This window comes from Bufo bufo, chromosome 7 (assembly GCF_905171765.1).
Source record: "Bufo bufo chromosome 7, aBufBuf1.1, whole genome shotgun sequence".
Taxonomy (NCBI): Eukaryota; Metazoa; Chordata; class Amphibia; order Anura; family Bufonidae; genus Bufo; species Bufo bufo.
The window spans coordinates 176,452,529-176,476,849 of NC_053395.1; the positions used below are offsets into that span (position 1 = coordinate 176,452,529).

Consider the following 24,321-nt stretch of genomic DNA (forward strand, 5'->3'; position numbering starts at 1 on the left):
GATATCGGTATATTGCCCAACCCTAATCTGCACCAAAAAGTTTATAAAAACTTGCGCAAACTTTTTTACTTTTTGCATTTTTACACCATCCACTCCAGTTCTGAAAAGTGGGTGGGAAAGTGGATGTAAGTAGCTATGTCAATTAGTTTCAGTCAAGATTTATCATTAGGACTTTTTTTATAACAGTCCTATCCACTCCAGAAGGGTGGTGTCGAAAATTGGACCAGCAACACAACACAAGGTTTAAACACAAGCCAAATTTATCAACGTATAACATCCGATAAATTTGTTGCAAAGCACTCCAAAGCAGACTCAATCAAAACGGACTTCAAATATTACCCTCATGATAAATTCTCCCCTTTGTCTATACTGTTCCCATGAAGTACCTTGATTCTCCCATGTTCTGTTACTAATAAAAGTGTTTAGCGAAAGACTGGTAAGGAAACATTGCAAGACAGTTGAATCAGACAATACATGTTAGTCTATATTTTTAGATAAGCCAAGCCTTTTTGAAGCCCTACAGCAAGTCTCCCCCTGTCAATCCTGTTGACGTGTTCCTGGCATGCATCAATGTTAACCCAACGTAAACACACATGCCAATTTTCTCTGTGGAATGTTTCTAAGCAGACGTCTGGAAGTAAAATCAGGACATCTGTGCTTGGAATGACTTTAATGATTATTGACCAGGAAAAGTTAGCCTTAAAGACTATTGACTACAGGGACATTACCAAGAAATCTGTCATGCTGCTTCTGGATGGAAACCAGAAAGAAATTTCAACCCAGATCAAGAGGAGTTGCAAAATTGCAGACACTATGTAAAATCGCAATTCGATGATATACAGAGAAATACGCTGGATGTAAAACTAAAAACCTAAATGGGTTGTCTGTTTTATTCATATTGATGACCTATTTTTCTGGATAGGTCATCAATATGAGATTGGCAGGGGTCTGACACCCGGCACCTCCATCGATCAGCTGTTTGAAGAGAAGGCCGCATTCGTGCGAGCGCTGCCTTTTCTTCATTGTTTACCTGCTCGCCATTGTAACCGCAGTGGTAAGCAGATGTAATTACACTTAAGCTGTCCAATTAATTTCAAAGATAGGACATGTTGTATCATTTGCGGAGGAGGGGGGGGGGGGCATGGATCGGTAAATGCAGAGGTCCCCTCCACTTCCGAGCAGGCAATTGTCAGGTAGGTATGGGGCCCTAAGCCTTCACTTTAATGTCCACAGAAAAGCAACCATAACAGCAGATGGTCACTTTTCCAAGCTGCTCTGTTCACTATAGGTTGTAGGCACGAGAAGCAATAACTACTGCTGTATGCTACCTGCCTGTACAGAAAATGCCCCCTCTGGTATCACTCAGCGCTCTGCTGCTGTTGACTGACACGACAGACTTCTTGCTCTGCTGCCCCTGCACATAATACAGTAAATGCTGTCAGGGATTTGATTCCTTTTTTAGTTGCTTCTTCCTACATTTGGATAAAAAAATAAAGATGAGTAGCTGAAAGCTGAGCAGCCAGATTGCAGCATTTATGGCATATGCACAGGACACGCCATAAAAGTGTAATAGATGGGGGTCCTATCTCTGGGACCGGCGTCAATCTCCAGAACAGAGGTTCCCTGACCTCATCCTGCTGCATTCAGGTCCAGTTCACACTTTAGTTATTTGATTAGTGATTTACATCAGTGATTGTGAGCCAAAACCAGAAGTAGCGGCTACACAGAGATAAGATATAATGGAAAGATATCCGCCTGTACCCACACCTGGTTTAGGCTCACAATCACTGATGGAAATCACTGATCAATTCACTGTGAACTAAGCCACAGGCTATGCTGTTTAACCCCTTGAGGGCTAGGCCCATTTTCAATTTAGCATTTTTTTTCCTGCTCACGTTTAAAAAGCCATGAGTTTTGGGGTTTTTCCAATCACTTAACCCTATAAGCCAGATTTTCTTTTATTACTTAAAAAAAAATAACTTGAAAAAACTAAAATTTTCTTTGCATCACCATTTTCTGATAGCCATAATTTTTTTTGCAGGATGAACTGTAGTTTTTATTGGTACAATTTTGGGGGTACATACAACTTCATTCACCTTTTTTGGGGGGGTCAAGGACTAAAAAAAAAAAAGGTAAATCTCATTTTTTTTTCTATTACAGTGTTCTTCATGCAGGACATTTTTTATTTCAATAGTTCAGGCGTTTTTGAATACACCAATCCCAAATAGTTTTATATGTAAAATTGGGAAGGGGGTGATTGGGATTCTTCCGTTCTGCCTGCTGAGCTGTGCCTCGTGCACAGCTTAGCAGACAGCTTAACATGACAGGTATCGGAAGCTTCAGCAAGCCCCAGGCTGTCATAGTAACCAATCAGAGCTCTGCAGTGGCTTCGATTGGAAGGTAGAGATAGCCACAGCCCTCTGCCCAACCTCACAGATGCCATGATCGCTCTTGAATACGGCATCTGAGGGGTTAAATTACCAGTTTCGGCGTCATTGCAGCCAGGTGCCTGCTGCATACAGCCACCACCGTGTATGCAGTGCGTGACGTCACTGTACATCGGTTGCATGGCCTAGTAGCAGCTCAGCCCTATTGAAGTGAATGGGGCTAAGCTGCAATACCAAGCACAGACGATGTACAAGGTACAGCACTGTGCTTGGAGAGCTGTCGGGAGCTGCCTACGCTCACCAGAGCCCTGGTGAGTGCGGTGGCTTAATGTAACAGCTCATCGGCAGGGGTGCCGAGATTCTCATATAATAGTAGCTACCATATAAATGAATGGGAGTTATGGGAACAGTGTAACTTACCTGTCAAGGGCTGGGTGCAGTGGCAAGACAGATGGTGATAGTAACATCGTTTATAAGGCCGAAAAGAGACATCTGTCCATCCTTATTATTTTATCCTGCAAGTTGATCCAGAGGAAGGCAAAAAAAAAACTGGAGGTAGAAGCCAATTTTCCCCACTTTAGGGGAAAAAAAAAATTCCTTCCCGACTCCAATCAGAATAACGCCCTGGATCAAGGAGGAATTCTGCAGGTTACAGAGCTGAAATTCTCCCAGCATTCCTTGCCAGCTCAATGATTGCAGAGCTTTTTCTAGTATTCTGGGTAATGTTGTCTTTACAGCTACACTAAACACCACACTGAACTCTGATGTAGGAAACATTAAATGAAACACAGCATCCTATTACGGGAGCTAACAGACAGGGTTGTCCCAATAGTATAGCACTCAGCTATCTCCAACATATGGCTTCTCTCAGGACCCTTGTTCCAATGATCGGTGGAGGTCCCAGTGGTCGCAACCCCACCAGTCGTTTATTTCCCATCTTGTGGATAGAGGATATGTTGAAACCTTGAGACACCTCCTTTTAAAAAGGTTATGGACACCTTTGGTTCAATTTTTTGTAAACTGAACTGCATTTATTAAATGGGGGAAAAAAACACACCCTATGTTAACCCTTTTGGTCAATGTATCTTGCGTTACTACAAGACAGAGCAAGCTGCCTGATGCCATTCTATGCTAAACCAGTCAGAAAAGCTCTCTCCAGCCCTTCTGAATAATCTAAGCTGAATTATGATCAAATGGTTCAAAATTTTGTAACAAAAAAACAATACTAAAAAATGATCTTTAACCCAGAATACATGCAATTTAATAAAAAGATGAAATGATCCAAAAGGGTGTCCATGGTTTTCAGTCATGATCTGTCAAAAAAAGAGTGTTGATTAGCTCCAACAATAAACAGCGGATCAATACAATATAATAAAGTGTAGATTACATAACCTGTAAAATGGTGAACAGGTACTTTAAAGTACAGCTTCAATTTTTCTATTAATAAAAATATTCTGTTTCACAAACGGAGCTCTTTATAATGAGCCGGCATCCGCAGAAACTTAAAATGTAGTACATAGAGTTAGTGATGCTACACTTAAACCTGTAATAAAACATGATTCACAATGGGATAATATGGGAATATCTACTGACTGCCTATCCTTCCAATCAGATATCTTATAGATAGCTCATGAATGGCTCTTTCTGGAAACCTGTTTTTTTATTTTTTATTCTAGATAAATGCCTTTCCTTGCGGGGTACCCCCTTGCTGATGCTGCCACCCTGCATGTATACAGTACAAATATATACAGTACAGACCAAAAGTTTGGACACATGTTCTCATTCAAAGAGTTTTCTTTATTTTCATGACTATGAAAACTGTAGATTCACACTGAAGGCATCAAAACTATGAATTAACACATGTGGAATTATATACATAACACACAAGTGTAAAACAACTGAAAATATGTCATATTCTAGGTTCTTCAAAGTAGCCACCTTTTGCTTTGATTACTGCTTTGCACACTCTTGGCATTCTCTTGATGAGCTTCAAGAGGTAGTCACCTGAAATGGTTTTCACTTCACAGGTGTGCCCTGTCAGGTTTAATAAGTGGGATTTCTTGCCTTATAAATAGGGTTGGGACCATCAGTTGCGTTGAGGAGAAGTCAGGTGGATACACAGCTGATAGTCCTACTGAATAGACTGTTAGAATTTGTATTCTGGCAAGAAAAAAGCAGCTAAGTAAAGAAAAACGAGTGGCCATCATTACTTTAAGAAATGAAGGTCAGTCAGTCAGCCGAAAAATTGGGAAAACTTTGAAAGTAAGGGCTATTTGACCATGAAGGAGAGTGATGGGGTGCTGCGCCAGATGACCTGGCCTCCACAGTTACCGGACCTGAACCCAATCGAGATGGTTTGGGGTGAGCTGGACCGCAGAGTGAAGGCAAAAGGGCCAACAAGTGCTAAGCATCTCTGGGAACTCCTTCAAGACTGTTGGAAGACCATTTCAGGGGACTACCTCTTGAAGCTCATCAAGAGAATGCCAAGAGTGTGCAAAGCAGTAATCAAAGCAAAAGGTGGCTACTTTGAAGAACCTAGAATATGACATATTTTCAGTTGTTTCACACTTGTTTGTTATGTATATAATTCCACATGTGTTAATTCATAGTTTTGATGCCTTCATAGTCATGAAAATAAAGAAAACTCTTTGAATGAGAAGGTGTGCCCAAACTTTTGGTCTGTACTGTATATAGCACTGAAAATCTGAGGGGCAGAAATATATAACTAAGCTAAGGCCTCTTTCACACTTGCGTTGTCCGGATCCGGCGTGTACTCCACTTGCCGGAATTACACGCCGGATCCGGAAAAACGCAAGTGTACTGAAAGCATTTGAAGACGGAACCGTCTTCCAAATGCGTTCAGTGTTACTATGGCACCCAGGACGCTATTAAAGTCCTGGTTGCCATAGTAGTAGTGGGGAGCGGGGGAGCGGTATACTTACCGTCCGTGCGGCTCCCGGGGCGCTCCAGAGTGACGTCAGAGCGCCCCATGCGCATGGATGACGTGATCCATGTGATCACATGATCCATGCGCTTGGGGCGCCCTGACGTCACTCTGGAGCGCCCGGGGAGCCGCACGGACGGTAAGTATGCTGCTCCCCCGCTCCCCTTTACCATGGCTGTCAGGACTTTAGCGTCTTGGCAGCCATGGTAACCACTCTGAAAAAGCTAAATGTCGGCTCCGGCAATGCGCCGAAACGACGTTTAGCTTAAGGCCGGATCCGGATCAATGCCTTTCAATGGGCATTAATTCCGGATCCGGCCTTGCGGCAAGTGTTCCGGATTTTTGGCCGGAGCAAAAAGCGCAGCATGCTGCGGTATTTTCTCCGGCCAAAAAACGTTCCGTTCCGGAACTGAAGACATCCTGATGCATCCTGAACGGATTTCACTCCATTCAGAATGCATTAGGATAATCCTGATCAGGATTCTTCCGGCATAGAGCCCCGACGACGGAACTCTATGCCGGAAGACAAGAACGCAAGTGTGAAAGAGCCCTAAGCAAGTTTTATGCAAGAAAAAATAAATAAATAAATTATATAACAATCTCTGCCCCTTCCCCTGCACTGCTAAGGAAGTGGCTACAAGAGCTGCCCTGAGGGACAGGTCTGCCTGCTGGGAGAATCGGCAGCATGTTGTATGTGCAGAACTACAAGTCCCAGCTGTATAATGACACTGCTAATACAAACAGGATCTTCCCCCTACCTTCTTGTGCAATGCTCTCTCTAGTCTGTCAGCTCCTGTGCCCAGAATTGTCACTGCCTGCAGCTACCCAGTCTGTGCAGCTGAAGGGGTTAAGAATCCTAGGAGAGAGCAGACAGCCCGGCAGTGAAGGGGGGCAGGGGGGGGGGGGGGCATGGCCAGCACAGTGACCTCTCATTTACAGGCTTGTGCAACTAACTTTATCAGAGCAGGGAGAAAAGCTGACATCACAGGTCATGTGACCCTCAGTCAAATCTGATAAACCAGGCACTGCAGATAAAGTGAGTTAATTGTAAAGTTGTTAAATTTGCCTAGTTAGGAACGTAGAAAGAACAAAAAAAATTAACCCGGACAACCCCTTTAACTTTCTCTACATGATAAATGCCACTTGCTTAAGTGAGACAACCCCTTTAAAGGCTATGGACACATTTGGGGGGGCAATTATTTTTTTTATTACTGCCTTACCCTCATTTTCATTTAAACGATTTTAAAAAGGTTTCTTCAATTGGTCTTTATTAAAACATCTTCACATTTGCAACAGTATTCTACAGCTTTCAGACTAGCACTGCTTCACACTGAATATTCCAGAGAACTTCTCTGTTGGCTTAATCTGTAGACCTTAGGCTACTTTCACACTAGCGTTCAGAGCGGATCCGTCTGATGTTTCATCAGACGGATCCGCTCCTATAATGCAGACGTTTGCATCCGTTCACAACGGATCCGTCTGCATTATAACTTAGAAAAATTTCTAAGTGTGAAAGTAGCCTGAGCGGATCCGTCCAGACTTTACATTGAAAGTCAATGGGGGACGGATCCGCTTGAAGATTGAGCCATATAGTGTCATCTTCAAGCGGATCCGTCCCCATTGACTTCCATTGTAAGTCTGGACGGATCCGCTCGCCTCCGCACGGCCAGGCGGACACCCGAACGCTGCAAGCAGCGTTCAGGTGTCCGCTCACTGAGCGGAGCGGAGGCTGAACGCCGCCAGACGGATGCATTCTCAGTGGATCCGCCTCCACTGAGAATGCATCAGGGCTGGACGGCTGCGTTCGGGGCCGCTTGTGAGCCCCTTCAAAACGGAGCTCACGAGCGGACACCTGAACGCAGGTGTGAAAGTAGCCTTAGCTGACCTTTCCAAACTGCTCATAAACACTCATTCTAGCTAAATTCTTACAGGTTTGATAAGAACTTAACATAAATGAAAGTTTATGAGCTGTCAGGAGTTTAGAAGAAAGGGGGCAAAGCAGTTCTCTGACATATTCAGTGTGAAGAAGTGCTATTCTGTAAATTCAACAATGAAACAGAAAGCTGTAGAAGAAAAACTGTTGAAAAGGAGTAGAATGCAATAATAAAAAAAATCCCCAAAAGGTGCCTATAGCCCTTAAGGCTGTAGGAAAGCATCTGGATCACCTTCAACTCATCCAAAGGAGACCTGCTTGTGTGCCTTAGGCACAAAGGTGGCAGCAGTCAAAAAATATACAATTTCTGGGTGGAATGACATCAATGGCAGGTAAGCACTAATCATCTTCGCTGTTCGACATGCAGCAGAAGACTGGTGTCCACTCGCCGTGCTTGTGAACAAGTGCGCAGGTGCAAGAACTCAGCGCTAGATGTGAAGTCTAGCGCTGTCAATCGAAGAGGAAGGGGGCGGGTTTGGAGCACCAGGGGTGTCGCTGGACCGGTGCTCAAACCGCACTCCTCTTAATGCTCCAATGGCTCATTTGCATACAAATAAGTTTCTTAATTTCTCCACAACGTCAGCATCTAGAGAGAAAAGATAGGTATCTCTTTACTCAGCTAGATCAACCCTACCAGGCTACATGCCTGGTTTAATAGGGTTGATCCTGGTGACAGTCCTGGAGAGTCTCTTTAAGCAGGACTGCCCACTGGACTCCTAAAAAGAGTAGTGATATAAATTAATAAGTTGTACACAAGCTATATTGATTCTTTTCCTACAAAAACTATAATAATCTGCTCAGCTCCACCTTCTCTATAACATGCTGCCTGCAGATAGGTCTCCATGTATAACTGGACAGGTTCCCTTTAATGATATTAAACACTCCTCTCCGCTATAGAACCATATAAAATGTATGCATATCAATTCTTTAACAAAAGGACGCAATTGACAAGCGGCACTTCTATAGAATCAGCTATAAGACTACTTTCACACTTGCGTTAATTCAGGTATTGAAATCAAACAGAGAATCTCAATACCGGAATTAAATGGATCTGTTTTGATTTTGCACATCAGAATGCACCCATTGCATTAGGATGCAGTTGCGTGAAATAAAACGTCGCCATTGAGTTACATTGTTTTCTGTGCTGGACCCATTTTTTCCTGTTTTTATGACCGGGCACAAAACGGAATGTTGACGAAACGAAAGACATCCTGAACGGATCTCTTTCCATTCAGAACGCATAAGGACTAAATGGAAACGTTTTTATTCCCGGTATTAAGATCCTCTGCCAGATATCAATACCGGAAAACAACGAGTAAGGGTCCATTCACACGTCCGTATGTGTTTTGCAGATGCGCAAAACACAGACACCGGAAATGTGCGTTCCACATTTTGCGGACCGCACATCAACGGCACTCTTATAGAAAATGCCTTTTCTTGTCCGCAATTGCGGACAAGAATAGGAGATGTTCTCTATTTTTTTGCGGAACGGAAGTGCGGATCCACAAATGCGGACAGCACATTCCGGCCACATTGAAAATGAACGGGTTCGCACCTGTTCCGTAAAATTGCGGAACGGATGCGGACCCATTTTGCGGACATGTGAATGGACCCTAAGTGTGAAAGTAGCCAAAACTACACTGCAAAGCAAAATGACAGATGATCAGAAAGTGAACTGGAACAGATCAATGAGTGGAAGACAAAATAACCCAGCATGGTGTCACCCAATAGTACGTTGGCACGTGGAAGCAAAGAAACTACACCTTAGGGAACATGTTTATTGTGTTTGGGGTAATACATTGGGTGCTCTCTGAGCTACAAAGGGATAAAGGAAATCCTTTCAGTACAAACTGACAAAGGCAAAACAGTATTCACAACAGCGTGTACCACATAATTGGAAATATTTCTGGGTTTAATACAAATGACATTTTTTCTAGTAATCTACAGCTAAACTTTAATAACGTCGTCATACAGATAATGAATTAGGCTAAAATGCACTATAATAATATTTGGTTTGGAACGGTATCCTTAGTACATCACAAAATACATTTTGATATCCCAAAGAAGCAAGACTTGCAAGTAGGCATTTTAACATTACTAATCTACAGCTACAAAGTTCTACTCTTGATAGCATTTACCTTTCGGGGCAGGATAACCATATAGGATAAAAGCAGAGAGTAGAATCAGTTTAACATATACACAGAAGTCCGTATTGTAAAGGCTATAAAGATTCCTCGCACATTGTACAGATGCCTTGTGCTTCTTCACGCTGTACAATTTATGTAGCGTATCTCTTGGTCCACTGCCTGGCTATCCTGTCATGCTCTGCTCTGTTGGTCAAATACTGAGTGGCTATGCTTCCAACCAGAGGATCAGCTACAAAAAGAGAAAGAAAAAAAAACAAACAAACATGTTATTTCAGCAAAAAAAATTTTACCGTTACAAATATGTTCAACACGTGCAAAACAGACAAGTGCAGATGCGGAAACCTGTAAAGCATTCGTGAAATTGTGATTTCACACGATAGATTGTAGACCTTTATAGGACACCACATGAAACATTACATCTACAGTTTATTGTACCAGATATAAACAATACATGAATTAATAAATTAGGGGAACGGTCACAACATCCATTTCTTGTCAACATTCTTCAATAGTGTCCAGTGTTCAAGGTGAAGCAGATTTGTACCTATTTGTACCAACACAGATGCCTTCAGCTGCCAAACACACATGCAACAGGTCAGCCACTTTCACAGGTACAAATCTGCTGACAGATGCCTTTTAAAAGGGGTTGTCCGATTATTCTTTTTTACGGCAGAATAAAAACAATGTTATGCTAACCTCTAAGAGGTGGTGCTCCTTCCTCCATGCCAAGATTTGCTTTCGCGATGGCAGCAATAACATGTGCAAGTGTGCCCGTATACCATGTGTGACAACTGCAGCCAATCAATGGGCCTCAGAGGTGTCCTGCCCTATCCAGCTGAGGTCAGGGATTGGCTGCAGCGGCCATATGTGAAATATGGGCACATCATTGTAGCTAAAACATGTCATGGCTGCAACAGTGGCATTGGAATGGAGTGGATTTGGCAAAGTGTGATTTTAGTTGAATTTTTAAAAAATATAATTTTTAGTACGTTACCTGCCTTTTTAAAATAAATAACTCAGACAACCCCTTTAAACATTGAAAAGATTCCTATAAAGTATTAAACGCATGCCCTTCAAGTGGCTGTACACCGCTAACTGCTGGGGAAGTGTAAGGCCTAGTTCACACTGAAGTTTGCCCCTGACTCTGGTCTCGGTCACAGTTTTTCACCCCCACTGAATGGAGCTAAACCATGAGCGAACCCACTGTGGTTCACAGCTGGCATTACACATCCTTGTGATGTTGGGAGCAGCGATTGTTCTATAAATTAAACTTGTCACGTTCCTTCATACGCCTCTAAGCAGCAAATTTTTTTTTTTTAACCCTACTTTTTACAAAAAGCTCCCCCCAAATGTTTTATTTTTGCTGTGGAAAGAAATTGTCCTCCACGTGCACTTGGATGCACATTGGTTATTTTAATAGACACTTTACTTTGTATTAAACCTTCGCCATCTGTTCTGCCCTGAAATTACAGATGTAAGAACATAATTTACAGCAGACACGGTGATATGCAATTCAAATGTGTAAGAGCACTCGATGGAGTAGAGCTGCTGCTCCAGAAGCGATCATGACTTTAAGCAATCTTCTTTTATGTTACAATTCGAGATGAGCGAACCGAATCCCACGAAGTGGAATTCGATGCGAATTTCAGGATAAATTAGATTCGCCTAGAAGCAGAATTTCCTCGTGCTTCGTGTCAGCGAATAGATTTAACCTGAAATAGTATAAAAAACAAAAAAATTCTAACTTACCTCCACCATTTGCTCGCGATGGACCACCAGGCACCCTCTTGCTTGAAGATCTCGTCCGAAATCCTGTGCGGCGCGAGATTACATCATCACGCCGGCCGGCATGATGACGTAATCTTGCGCCGCACAGGATTTTGGCCGAGACCTTCAAGCAAGATGGCGGCGGCCGGCCCATCGTGAACAAGTGGAGGCGGTAAGTTTGAATAATTTTTATTTATTTTTTATTGTTAATTTTACACTCAGATGCTGGGATTATGTATGAACCCGGCATCTGAGGGGTACAATGACGGGGGCGGCGCTATCGCTGCTCCTTGTCAATGCACCTGCTACTTACAAGTAATTAATATAGTTCAAAAGTCCTAAGACTATAAATTCCTGTTTGTGGTCTTTTTATTAAAACATAACTTTTATTTCTTATTCACATACACAAAAACCAAAACAAAACCAAAACAAAAAGGACTCTGTTGAGAGCTTTAAAAATACATATGGAGGGTGGAGGGGTATTTAACAGGAGGTAGGAGTATGTGACACCCTGTCACCATATACTATCAGAGTGGGGGGATATAATTATATCCTTCTATGAGTGGTATATAGTAGTCTAATGTGATTACTGACTGATTTGTTAAACTTGCCACCTGGCATTGAGTTGTAAACTCAATTGTCTACTGGTGTCTTCTGGCACCAAACAGTCAAGACTATTTAAACTATCACTCACTCAGTGAGCAGATCGACCTGTATGCTATACTAATCACTATTTGAAGTGACTAGTCCCACCCAAGGATATGCTATATTCAATGTCGTTTACTGCTGACTAGATCATTACTACCCCTGTGATATGAGCTGGTACGCACAGCGTCTGCAGATCGCGGTGCTGCAGCTCAAACTATCCCTGCCATAATCTTTAAAATGTTGTGAGAGGCAGCTCCCCCGACATGTTTCACCGCTCAAGGCGGCGTCTTCAGGGGAATGGAGCTACAGACAACCGTTGTCTGTAGCTGAAACATGTCGGGGGAGCTGCCTCTCACAACATTTTAAAGATTATGGCAGGGATAGTTTGAGCTGCAGCACCGCGATCTGCAGACGCTGTGCGTACCAGCTCATATCACAGGGGTAGTAATGATCTAGTCAGCAGTAAACGACATTGAATATAGCATATCCTTGGGTGGGACTAGTCACTTCAAATAGTGATTAGTATAGCATACAGGTCGATCTGCTCACTGCTCTACCGTAGGGTAGAACTTTAGTGAGAGCTCTGACTATTCAAACCGACTATTACTGGGACCACAAAGAAGGCTAGTCTGCTGTGGAGAAAGCTACTAAAGTAGGTGTACTAAAAAGCTACTAAACGACCTTGATTTTTCACCCTATAAGACACACCTGGCCATAAGATGCACCTCGGCTTTACAGGAGGAAAATCGGAGGAACAATTTTCTCAGACATTAGATCAGATCTCATATCAGACCCACAGTGTTGATGAGACCCCCAGTGATTCTCAGACCTCAGATCAGACCCCAGTGATTCTCAGACATCATATCAGACCCACAGTGATTCTCAGACCCCAGTGTTTCTCAGAGCTCAGATCAGACCCCCAGTGTGTTTCAGACATCCGATTAGGCCCCCCAATCAGACGCCCAGTGATTCTCAGACCTCAAATTGGACAAAAAAAAACAAAAAAAACTCATGTCTCCTGCTCCAGACAAAGCTGCCACCCTCTTCTTGCCGCGCTGTGACCTGATGTAGCACAGTATGAGGTTGCAGAGTGGGCCAACGTCCTCACGTTGTAAGACGCAATTACATTTTTTTGTCCACTTTTGGCAGGAAAAAAAAGTGTGTCTTATAGGGCGTAAAATACGATAGGTATACTAAAAAGCTACTAAATTATGTATACTAAAAACGTATACAATGGAAGGGGTTGTCCCGGACCAAAAACAGCATTACACCTGTCAACAGGTTGTGTGTGGTATTACCGCTCATCTATGATCACTTCAGTGGAGTTGCAACCCACGGATAGGTGTTGGACTGTTTAGAATAAAGCAGCCGAGTTTTTCGAATTCTGGACAACTTTAATATCCATGAGTAGCTAATTTGATTAATTAGTTCTTCCTGCTGCCTGAACGTGAGGGACCAAAAAGTGCAGCAAATAAAAGAGCCACAAGGCATTGTTACAGTGGACATAAGTTTCTCCAACCACTTGTCATTTATCTAGCCTTGGATGTACATATTATCGGACCACTTCCATAATTGCTTCCCATACATTGACTTACCAGGGTTGCAGTCTGTCAAGAGAGAACAAATAGATAGCAAAACTTTTGATATAGTCAGTGCTGGACTCCAGTTGTCTTTCAGAATATCCAAGCAGATGACTCCTTGGCTGTTGATATTACAGTGATAGATTCTGGTTCTGAATGTGACCTGAAATTCAAGGAAAGTAAAAAGGTGCATTGAGTGTAGGTATGCTCAGGTGCCTGATATATTAAAAAACAAAGAGCTCATTTGGGGTACAATTATTTTTCCCCTCTCACAATGATATCATACCTCACCTTTAAAGGGGTTTTCCGTGAATAAGGACATTTTAGTAAATGCCCACAGCCTGCCTCCCTAAGCTGTAGATTCATACTTACCTGCTCCCTGCCACTCAGGTCATCCGTGCTGCCTCCAGTGTGTCCATGTTCTAGTCTCCGCACTGTTGACTTCCGGCTTAGCATGGACAATGGACATTGTCACATTCTCCACTGCAGCCAATGACCGGTCTTGGCAGTGGCATGCCCACAAGCAGCGCGCCACTGCGGAATCCAGTCAAACAAAAGGTGATAACACAGCTTAGTCTACTTTCACACTAGCATTTTTGCTGGATTCCGTTACTGATAATACAACCATCTGCATCCGTTATCAACGAAACAGGTCATGAACTTCATTCATTCAAAGTCAATGGGGGACAGATCAGTTTTCTATTGTGTCTTGCTCCGCATCCCAGGATGAAAACAAAACCGCAGCATGCTGCGGTTTGCTCTCCGGTATGAGAACGCAACCAAATGGAACGGAATTGACAATGAATGGGGACAAAACTGAAGCATTTTTTTCCGGTATTGAGACCCTATGACTGACTCCCATAGAAGAAGTCAATAAGGTTCCCTCCTGTCCATTGTGCCTGTGCCCATGATGGCTGCTGCAAAGCATATCTCTAAATGCTGTTAAAGTGTAACTGTCATTCTTTTTTTTATTTTTGTAATGCATAGGGGCAGTGATACTGACCATTTTTGTAATATACTTTAATTACTGAAATCGTACATTTCCATTAGAAAAATAGCTCTAAAGTCACCCATTTTGAGCCTTAGCAGCGCTCCTCTGTCTTCTGTTTACATAACAGTGGAGACTTGCTCAACACTGACCGTGTTATGTAAACAAGACAGAGGAGCGCTGCTAAGGCTCAAAATGGGTGACTTTAGAGCTATTTTTCTAATGGAAATGTACGATTTCAGTAATTTAAGTATATTTCAAAAATGGTCAGTATCACTGCCCCTATACATTACAAATAGAATAATGTAACAGTTACACTTTAAGAACAGCTCAGGCAAAATGGCCGCCCCCATAATCATGTTCAGTAAAAAGAATTAAAAAAAAAATCTGCAAGTAAAAACCGATTTAAAAAAAATTATATGTGCTGCTATCTGGTTTTAACTGGCAAAAAAAAAAAAAAAAAAATGGTGACACATTCCCTTTAAGAGAGACATGTTTAGTCACATGACGGACTTCATGATTATTATACTTCTATATTATGGAGTTGTGAGTTAAAGAGGACCTTTCATGGATTATTTGTTAGAAACTGGTATGCTTACCAGATAGGGCGGCCCCTACAGATGCCAGCACTTAATTTTTTTCTAAAATAGCCCTCCGTTCTGGCACTGTGTCCCCCGCTGTCGCGGTTTTTGGTGCCTCATATGTTAATTTAGAGTAACGGTACAGGGAGAAGGTGAGCTGTTTTTTAGAACAAATAATCCCATGAAAGGTCCTCTTTAATAGAGGAGGGTCCTCTGTTCAGGATCCTTATCTCATGGCCAGAGTGGAGGGTTATGAAGAGTCTATCACTCTGGAGGACCAGTGCTGTCCTGTATTACACACAACCCACTGATGTGAATGGGCACTGTGTAATTCTTCATCCCGCTATTGAGGCACGGCAGGAAACTAAACACTTACTAGTAGGTTTCCCTACAGATAATGCCAAAGCACTATGGAAGATAGCAGGGAGGCGCTTTGTGATCAGCTTATGGTCAATGGACCCTTCTAACAATTAGGGATTGTCTAAAGTGGAGAAACCCTTTAACCCCTTAAAGACCGGGTCTATTTTCATTTTTCACTCCACGTTCCAATAACCATAACTTTTTTACTTTTCCATTCACATAGCCACATGAGGGCTTATTTTTTTACGGGACAAAATGCCCTTTTTAATGCCACCATTTAATTTACTTGTATTGGAAAACGGGAGAAAAAAATTGTTTGCAGGGTAACATTGAAAAATAAAAAATTCTATTAAAGGTTTTGGAGTTTTGACATAACAGCGTTCACTGGGTGCTAAAAATAACCTGACCATGATTACAGTGATACCAAACTTGTATAGTTTTTATTTTGTTTAATTTAAAAAAATAAAAACCTTTTGAAAACCTTTTTTCTTTTTATTTAATAACTATTTGCCTCCTTAGGGGTCTAGAACCTGGGATATTTTGACACCTTGTCCTATTCACCCTAATATAGACCTATTAGGATGAATGGCATTATACCGCGCTCCCTGCTGAGCTGTGCCTCATGCCCAGCGCAGCATGGCGCTTACCATAGCAGGCCTGGTAAGCTTCAGAAGCGTCCAGGCTTGCAGGGCTACTCCCGCGATTACACAGCAGGGGCTCTGATTAGAAGGCAGAGGGAGCCGCATCCCTCTGCTTTACATCACAGATGCCATGAACGGTGTTGATCATGGCAACTGAGGGGTTAAATGACCCATCATTGCGGCTGGGTGTCTGCTGTATGATACAGCCGGCACCCGCAGCAGCTTGCTGTAGCCGCTCATCATAAAACTGATCCATTACAGCTTGATTTTCATTCTCTGCTCTTATGACAAAACAAAAAAATAGAATACCTAACACAGATGTGAACAGAGCTTTACTGAAGTGCCGGAAAATCAAATAGGCCAACACTTCTTATGACACAAAATAAAAAATTATGCGAGAATGACCTAACATAACTTAATCCCTAGTTTTCCCCTTATAAAAATTATATTTCTCTTGTGGCGTCCAAAAAAATGCACCCTGTAATAAAATCTGGGCATACTGACAATAAACTACCATACACAGTAGTAATACATTTCTTCTTTAACAGAGAGCTAGAGTAAACGCCATTTTATTTCTGGCCGTGCTGGATTTGAAACGGCTGCACTTGTCTTGCTATTTTATATTTGTCTTCTCGGAGTCAGATTTACTATTGCTGTCAATAGTCCTATTACATTCTCATGCTTCCAGGTTACTGATCTGCACTACTCCGACTTCTGGCCAGTTCTCACAGGCGACAGCCAAGTTAGCTTCTCAAACCAAAGCCTCATGCATCAAACAGGACAATTAAAGGACGCGGTCTCCAAAGCTGTGTCACAGCAGAAGCTCCAAGAGATAACAGTTCTAGAGAAGCTGAAACCCACCGCCATACCAGATCTGCTCAATTCTACGTAAACTGGGTCAGATTTAAGCCTCACTCACACGTCAAGTGTTTCACGGACATGTGCTGTACGTGTTCTCCACGGACAGCACACGTCCCCATTCATTTTAAGGTGTGTATTCACACATCAGTGTTTTAGCACGGTCCTTGGGTCAGTGTTTTTAGCACGGATGCATGCTCTATTTTGTCCGTGTTCACGGATCCATCACGTCCACTATAGTCTATGGGTCCGTGAAAACCACAGATGCCATCCGTGTTTCACAGATGATTAAGAAGAGATGCTTTGAAAATTTAATTTTTAAGCTGTTCAGTGTCAGTGAAACACGGATGCAACACGGACAGCAAAAAACGGACACACGGACAGCCTCACGGATGCATCACTGACCACCTGCTAACGGATTTGAGCACAAACACGGACGTGTGAATGAGGCTCTACTCAAATGCTTGGATAGGTCATCAGCATCTGATCTTTGGGGGTTCGACACCCCATACCCCAGCTGATCAACTGATAGGGAAAGCTGCAAGCAGCGGTGCATTCTCAAGGACATGTGGCATCAGGTTTACTGGTCACATGCCCTAGGTCAGTGATGGCTAACCTCCGGCACTCCAGCCGTGGTGAAACTACCACTCCCAGCATGCTCCATTCATTTCCATGGAGTTCTGAGAACAGCCAAGCAAATGTAAACGTTGGGAGTCGTAATTTTACCACAGCTGGAGTGCCGGAGGTTGACCATCACAGCCCTAGGTGCAGCTTACTCCACTGAACGGGGCTGAGTTGCGATACCAAGCTATCAAATAGATGACGCTTTGCTACTGCTAGTGCCGGTGCCTTCTCAAACTGCTGATCGGCAGGGGCCCCGGGTGTCAGACTCCCACAGATCAGATACTGATGACCTATTGAACTGATGACCTATAGACCCTTTTGCGTTAAGATTAAACATTATCCCCTATTGACAGGATAGGGCATAAATATCTGACTGGAGGGGGTGTGACCACTGGTACCCCCACCGACCATAAGCTCAGGGGGGTGCTGTGTACCCCACATGAATTGAGAAATGGCCAAGCTCTATGGGACTTCCAGACACAGAATAGAACAGCGCTCAGTTATCTTCTACCGTCCCATAGAGCTGAATGGAGGGGCAGCATGCATGCTACACAGCCCCTCCATTCATACAGAGGGACACAGGACCCATGTTCTTGTGACTGGTGGGGCTTACAGAGGTCGACCCCCCCCCCACCACTCAGACACTTAGGATTGGGGATATCTTTTATTCTTGGCATAAACAATTTAACGTCTTTACTCACCTTTGGTGGCTTGAAAGGATAATCTGATGAAAAGGTGATGTCCAAAAAAAATACTCCTCCTTCGTATACAGATCCTGGTGGTCCCAGAATAGTCGACCTCCATTCATATATGTTGTCTCCCTTTGGGCCAGCACTATAAGAAAGGAAAAATAAAAAGTTATTCAGTTGTACCCAACACAAAAAGCAATGGTTAACCACAAAAATTATTAAATGACTATGACTAAATATAATTAAGCTAGAACGGTAAATTAAAACTAGTCACTTTCCAAACTTTTGTGAAGGCTTATTCAGAGGCTAATTTTTGGCACTATTTTTCTCAAATCACGGCAAGATGCTACAGTTATCCCATAATTTTAGAAAAACAGCTACATAAACTGCAACATGACAGCAAAGTGTGAACATAACTTTAGGATAAGGCTAGGGCTACACCGCAAAATTTTATGTAATGCAAGGCTAAGGGGTCGCAAAGCAATAATCTGCGACGTGACGGTCACAAAAAATCCAGACATGCTGGACATTCACTCCGTTGACGTCATAAGTCACGCGCAATTCACATGCAAAAAAAAATAAAAAAAATCACAAAAACTAGGGGGATAACTAGCTGATCGCTAGGGGTCCAACTGCTGGGAACTCCACCAATCATGAGAACGGGGGTCCTGATGGAGCGGGAGGTCAGACATGCACACTGCCCCTCTATTCCCGTCATTATCTGATGACATGTTCTCGTTTGTTAAAATAATGAAAAAACTGATTAGAGGCAAAACATAACGCTCATCCCCATGAAACGGGCTTCTTGAGACTATAAAGAACACCAGTTCTCAGAATCATAAGAGCTCATCTACATGACTGTGTGTGCCCCGTGTTGCATGGGCACCAGGTGTGTGAACCCCGTATTGTGGAGCACACTTGAATGGGTCCGCGATCCGCAATATATGCCAAAAGATAGGACATTTGCTACCTTTTGTGGTGCAGAAGCACGGACTCACGAGCCCACAGAAGCTCTTTGTAGTGCTTCTAAACCATGCCTCTGCTCCGCACCGCATCTTGCCGATTGTTCACATCTGTGATTCACACGGCCGATGTTCGTATATGGCGGACAACCTACACTCGTGTGAATGAGCCTTGAGAGGTTTCTAGTTTTATGCTAAAAGTTTAGAGCCCCTTTGTAATATACATCACTTTCTGTGTCCCTCTGCCTACTAAAAACACAATAAAAACCAAAAGAAATGTATAATATAGAGTCAGTGGAGCTTGGGTTAATTTAATCAACTATGTAGAGCTAGAAACGAGTCCAAGTGTCTTGTACTGATGAACAGTAGCTGCAAAACTTACTGATGAAGTCAGTCTAGAACATTATGAATGGTAGAGGACACATGAATCACATACTGTTAAAGCGACCCTTCAGTCAAAATCTATAATTTGGCTATACCCGAATCAAGTATGGGCAACATCCCCGATTTCCTTTATTTCCCAGGTCTATTGCCCTGTTGGATTCAGCACCTAGATCATCACAGCTGGTTTGTCCAAGAGCAGAGGAAGGGGGAAAGGAGTGTCTTCGACTTCCTATAGCACTCTGCATGGGGGGGGGGGGGATTTATTTGGGCTTTGATGCCACTTTTATGGTATATGAAAGCACTTTTCTATGTGGCGCAAAAAGGGGACGAAGCCTCCACGGTTGGATTTTCCATAATTTACGTCAGAAACAGGCATAAATCATAGCTGAAATCTACGGCACGCCTCTTAATAAATTAGGTGCTTCCCATTCCAGTGCACAGGTGTAGAAAACACCAATCTAGATAGATCTCCCCCTGAGTGCACCAGGTATACTGACTATAAAATCTTAGGTTTGGACAGTTTTAGGTTTGGACTTGAGGGTCAGTTTAAGGTTATGTTCCCACCTGTGTTGTCATTTATGGCGCTCTGTTCCATCGTCGGAGGAGAAAACAGAAAATGATGGACACCTGGATCCATCACACAATGGCGCCTAACGGAATCCGGCAGACCCCATAAATTAACGCGGTCCAGTGGGCGTCGTTGTGTGTTGTTTGTATTCTGCAATGGAGGTTTCTGATGGAGCCACCGTCACAGATGTAAACAGAGCCTAAGCTAAGTTACGGCTCCTGTGCAGGTGTTTTTGGTTTTAATGACCAGACACCATGTTACCATTTTTTAGTTTTAGGGGTGCACTGTCTGACAAACCTATTAGAAAAGACTAACACTGTGACTGATGGGGATACATGTCCGGACAACAATAGCTCATAGCTATACCGCCATTGTGTGGGCGTGCAGAGAAAAAGAAGTGAGGCTGGAGATCGACCACGTTACGTGGTACTGCTGCTGTACTAACCAGCCGTTTTTTTTTCCACCTATTCAATAAAAGAAGCAAACAATAAAAATATTATGCTCAATAAAATAAAATAAAAAAATAAAAAGACAATACGCCCAAGTTTTATAAACCTAAATCCGTCACATAAATTGGATAAGATAATAAGATAACGAGAGCTGTAACCGCACGGTCTACCCTGTAATAGGACAGTACAGGCAGGACAACCGCCTGCATTAATGACTCCCAAGTCCTTCTGCTGCTAAAGAACGTAAGAAATATCTCTTCAAGTACCTGTACAGTGCAACCACAGAAATCATTATCTTCTGATGGTCAAAAGTAGATGTAATGTTTCAGACAAGTGTTCCAGGAAATCAAAGAATATCCACATCTCCCTCCAGCGTACACTACAGTTATTCTGTATTAACCATTTCCCTGCTAGAAATACACGTGGTTTAATGTACACCATCTGCTGCTTTTACAGGTTTTTGCAGTGACCATAAGAAGGACTCATGCACATGAACGTGTGCGCCCTGTGCCCACAAATAGCAGGCCGCAACGCGTGGGCACCAGCCGTGTGGCCACAGTTTGCGGACTCATTCACTCGAGTGGGTCCGTGATCCGCAAGATTCAGTCCGCACCGCTAAAAAAAATAAAACATGTTTAGGGATGAGCGAACTTGTGTTTTCAAGTTCGGCGTACAAGGTTCGGGTCATCTAAGACCACGGATCATAAGTTACCACAGACCTCAGGGAATGGACTGCGCTGAGATTACCACGCTTCTTTTCAGTAACGTTGGGGCTGCAAGGATGGCAGTTTGGGACGCGAGGCGGTGCTGGGCTACATAGGAATGGGCATGGCTTGGCTCCAAAGACGGAGAGGACAGCCCCTTGGGCTCTTTTTGGAGGTAATCTGCATACGTTCATCCTGGAGCCGATCATCCTGGTCACGTATTTTTCGCCCCATAAGACGCACTTCCCCCCCCCCCCCCCCCAAAAGTGGGGGAAAAGTGCCCCTGCGTCTTATGGGACGAATGCTGGCAATTTGCATCGCAGACTGCGACGTATTCGTGAGGAGGGAGGAGGGGCTGTAGTAGGCGGGGAGAGCGGCGGGCAGTGCAGGTACTGTACTCCGGCCCCACCGCTCAGTATGTACTGTATTATACCTAGTGTTAATCATAATATCTAAACTGCGCTCCCCCTGCTCCCCATCTGTACCGTACTTACCGGTACATGTCACACTTCGTCTCCTGTAGTAAGCGCTAGCAGGCAGGCCAGGCTGCAGGCAGCCGTAACTCACTGAGGTCACGTGCCTGCTTCATTCATAAAGTAGGCGGAGCAGGCACGTGACCTCAGTGAGTTACGGCTGCCTGCAGCCCGGCCTGCCTGCTAGCGCTTACTACAGGAGACGGAGTGTGACATGTACGGTAAGTACGGTACAGATGGGGAGCAGGGGGAGCGCAGTTTAGATATTATGATTAACACTAGGTATAATACAGTACATACTGAGCGGTGGGGCCAGAGTACAGTGCCTGCACTGCCCTGCCGCCTACAGCCCCTCCTTAGGGATCTATGGATGGGATAATGATGGGGGGGGGGGGGGGGGGATCTGTGGATGGCATTATGATGGTGGGGGGGTCTTTGGATGGCATTATGATGGGTGGGGTCTGTGGATGGCATTATGATGGGGGGGGGGGGGGATCTGTGGATGACACATATAGAAGTGTCATCCACAGATCCACTACCCCATAACAGTGCCATCCACAGATCCCCCCCACCATCATAATGCCATCCACAGCTCCCCCCATAACAGTGCCATCCACAAATCCCCCATAATAGTGTCATGCACAGACTGCCATTAGTTCAAACCCACCAAAAGCACACCTTTTGGTAAAAAAAATTTTTTTTCTTATTTTCCTCCTCAAAAACCTAGGTGCGTCTTATGGGCCGGTGCGTCTTATAGGGCGAAAAATACATACCGATACACTGTATAAAATAGTTTTTCTGAATCAACAAAATCAATTATGATAAAAACAAAGGCGCATTGCTCTGGGAGAACTATCAGAGCGTATAAACGCCTCTATAGGCATAATCCTGGTGACAGAATCCCTTTAATGAAGTTGAGGGGTCAAGGTCCCTAACTTTGGGGTCTAACGTAGAGGGGGTTAATAGTTTTGGTCACACACAGCTCTCAGGCGCACACATAATACACACACAGCTCTGAAGTACGCACATTATACACACAACTCTGCAGTAAGCATATTATACAGACACGGATCTCTGTTGCATACATATGTGCACACAGCTCTGTTAAACACACAGTTTTGCTGCACACACACAGCTCTGCTGCATATGCATGTACCGGTATATACAAACCTTTAATAAAAGCTGACATTTCTGTACACTAGTGCCGACCGTATAGTCTTCCTGGTTTGGCCCTTCCCACTCATCATCAAAGGTCCTTCAGCTGCACTTAATAGGAGTTTTCATCTCCTCTGTGCAGTGTGGAGGCGGCTGTGTCCTCTCCGCTGAACATTCAGCCTCCTCTCCTGCCTGCACTGATCACAGACTGGTGTCGGGCAAGGAGAGAGAGAAGCGTGCACACCTTCCTCACTGATCGGGCGCGGCGCTGTATGAGCATTGTGCTGGATCATTACGGAGCTGTCAGGGAGGTCTGGCACTGCTGGACCACCCTGACTGCACACTATAAGACTCAGGGAACTTTTTTAGAAAGATTTTTCTTGCTAAAAAAATGCATCCTCTAGTCCAAAAATACAGTAATTGGTTCCAGGACAACCATTATATGTTAAAACATTTTAACTTGAGTCGATAGCAGATAACTAAGAGAGAAATAAAATCCTTCCAAATTATAGTCAGGAGTAGATGCTGGAAGCTGTAAAATCACTTTCTAGGAGGAGGCCTGGAGTTTCTTCAGGGTCTTGCATAGCAAACAGTGTACCAGGAAAATAAAAAGGAGCCGTCTTCACCCGACATCCAAAAAGGAGCCGATCATCCTGGTCATGTAGTACCGCACTGTACTGTAAAGAAGAACTGCTATCACCATGTTGAGTCTAGTTTCATGATATGATGGTCCAGGAAAGACCACTGTAAATTGAAAAAATTGTATCCCGAGGACATTGTATCTTGAGGGACCACTGTATTAAACTAATAACCCTGCATCTTAAAGAGGTTGTCTCAGTAAATTACATTTATCATGTAGAGAAAGATAATGTATTGCGATTGTCCATATTGCCTCCTTTGCTGGCTGGATTCATTTTTTTGGGAATGGTATCTGCGCTGCAGCGCTGCCCGTAATACCAGGATACAAGCAGTGTATAGTGCGATGGAAAAAATTAATCAAGCCAGCAAAGGAGGCAATATGGACGATCACAATACATTAGTAAGTGCCTTGTGTTAACTTTGCTGACATGATAAACGTCATTTGCTGAAGTGAAACAACCCCTTTAAGTAATATGGCAGAAGCAGGCCTAGCTATAAAACACCACAGCAGTACAGAAAGAAAACCAAAGCAACAAGAAGTAAAGCAAAAGAATGAATGAACTATTGAGGAAAAAAATTAAATAAAAAATCAGCAGGAGGGCAACTAAAGTAATAACTGGAATGGGGCAACTACAGTACCCTGAAAGACTATCAGCATTAGGGTTATTCACTTTAGAAAAAAGACGACTGAGGGGAGATCTAATTACTATGTATAAATATATCAGGGGTCAGTACAGAGATCTATCCCATCATCTATTTATCCCCAGGACTGTGACGAGGGGACATCCTCTGCGTCTGGAGGAAAGAAGGTTTGTACACAAAGATAGAAGAGGATTATTT

The 24,321-nt window shown here is 43.4% G+C and overlaps 1 protein-coding gene across 1 annotated transcript in view; it reads right to left on the minus strand.

The window, feature by feature from the left end:
- Nucleotides 1-9,022: 9,022 nt before the first annotated feature.
- Nucleotides 9,023-24,321, minus strand: part of UBE2E3 (ubiquitin conjugating enzyme E2 E3) — a 71,595-nt gene continuing 56,296 nt past the window's right edge. The window contains exons 4-6 of the mRNA XM_040440529.1: nucleotides 18,160-18,292; nucleotides 13,422-13,569; nucleotides 9,023-9,640 (exon numbers count right to left, since the gene is read on the minus strand). Of these exons, the coding sequence (XP_040296463.1) occupies nucleotides 9,543-9,640; nucleotides 13,422-13,569; nucleotides 18,160-18,292 (379 nt within the window). The 3' untranslated portion in view covers nucleotides 9,023-9,542. The remainder of the gene's footprint in view (nucleotides 9,641-13,421; nucleotides 13,570-18,159; nucleotides 18,293-24,321) is intronic.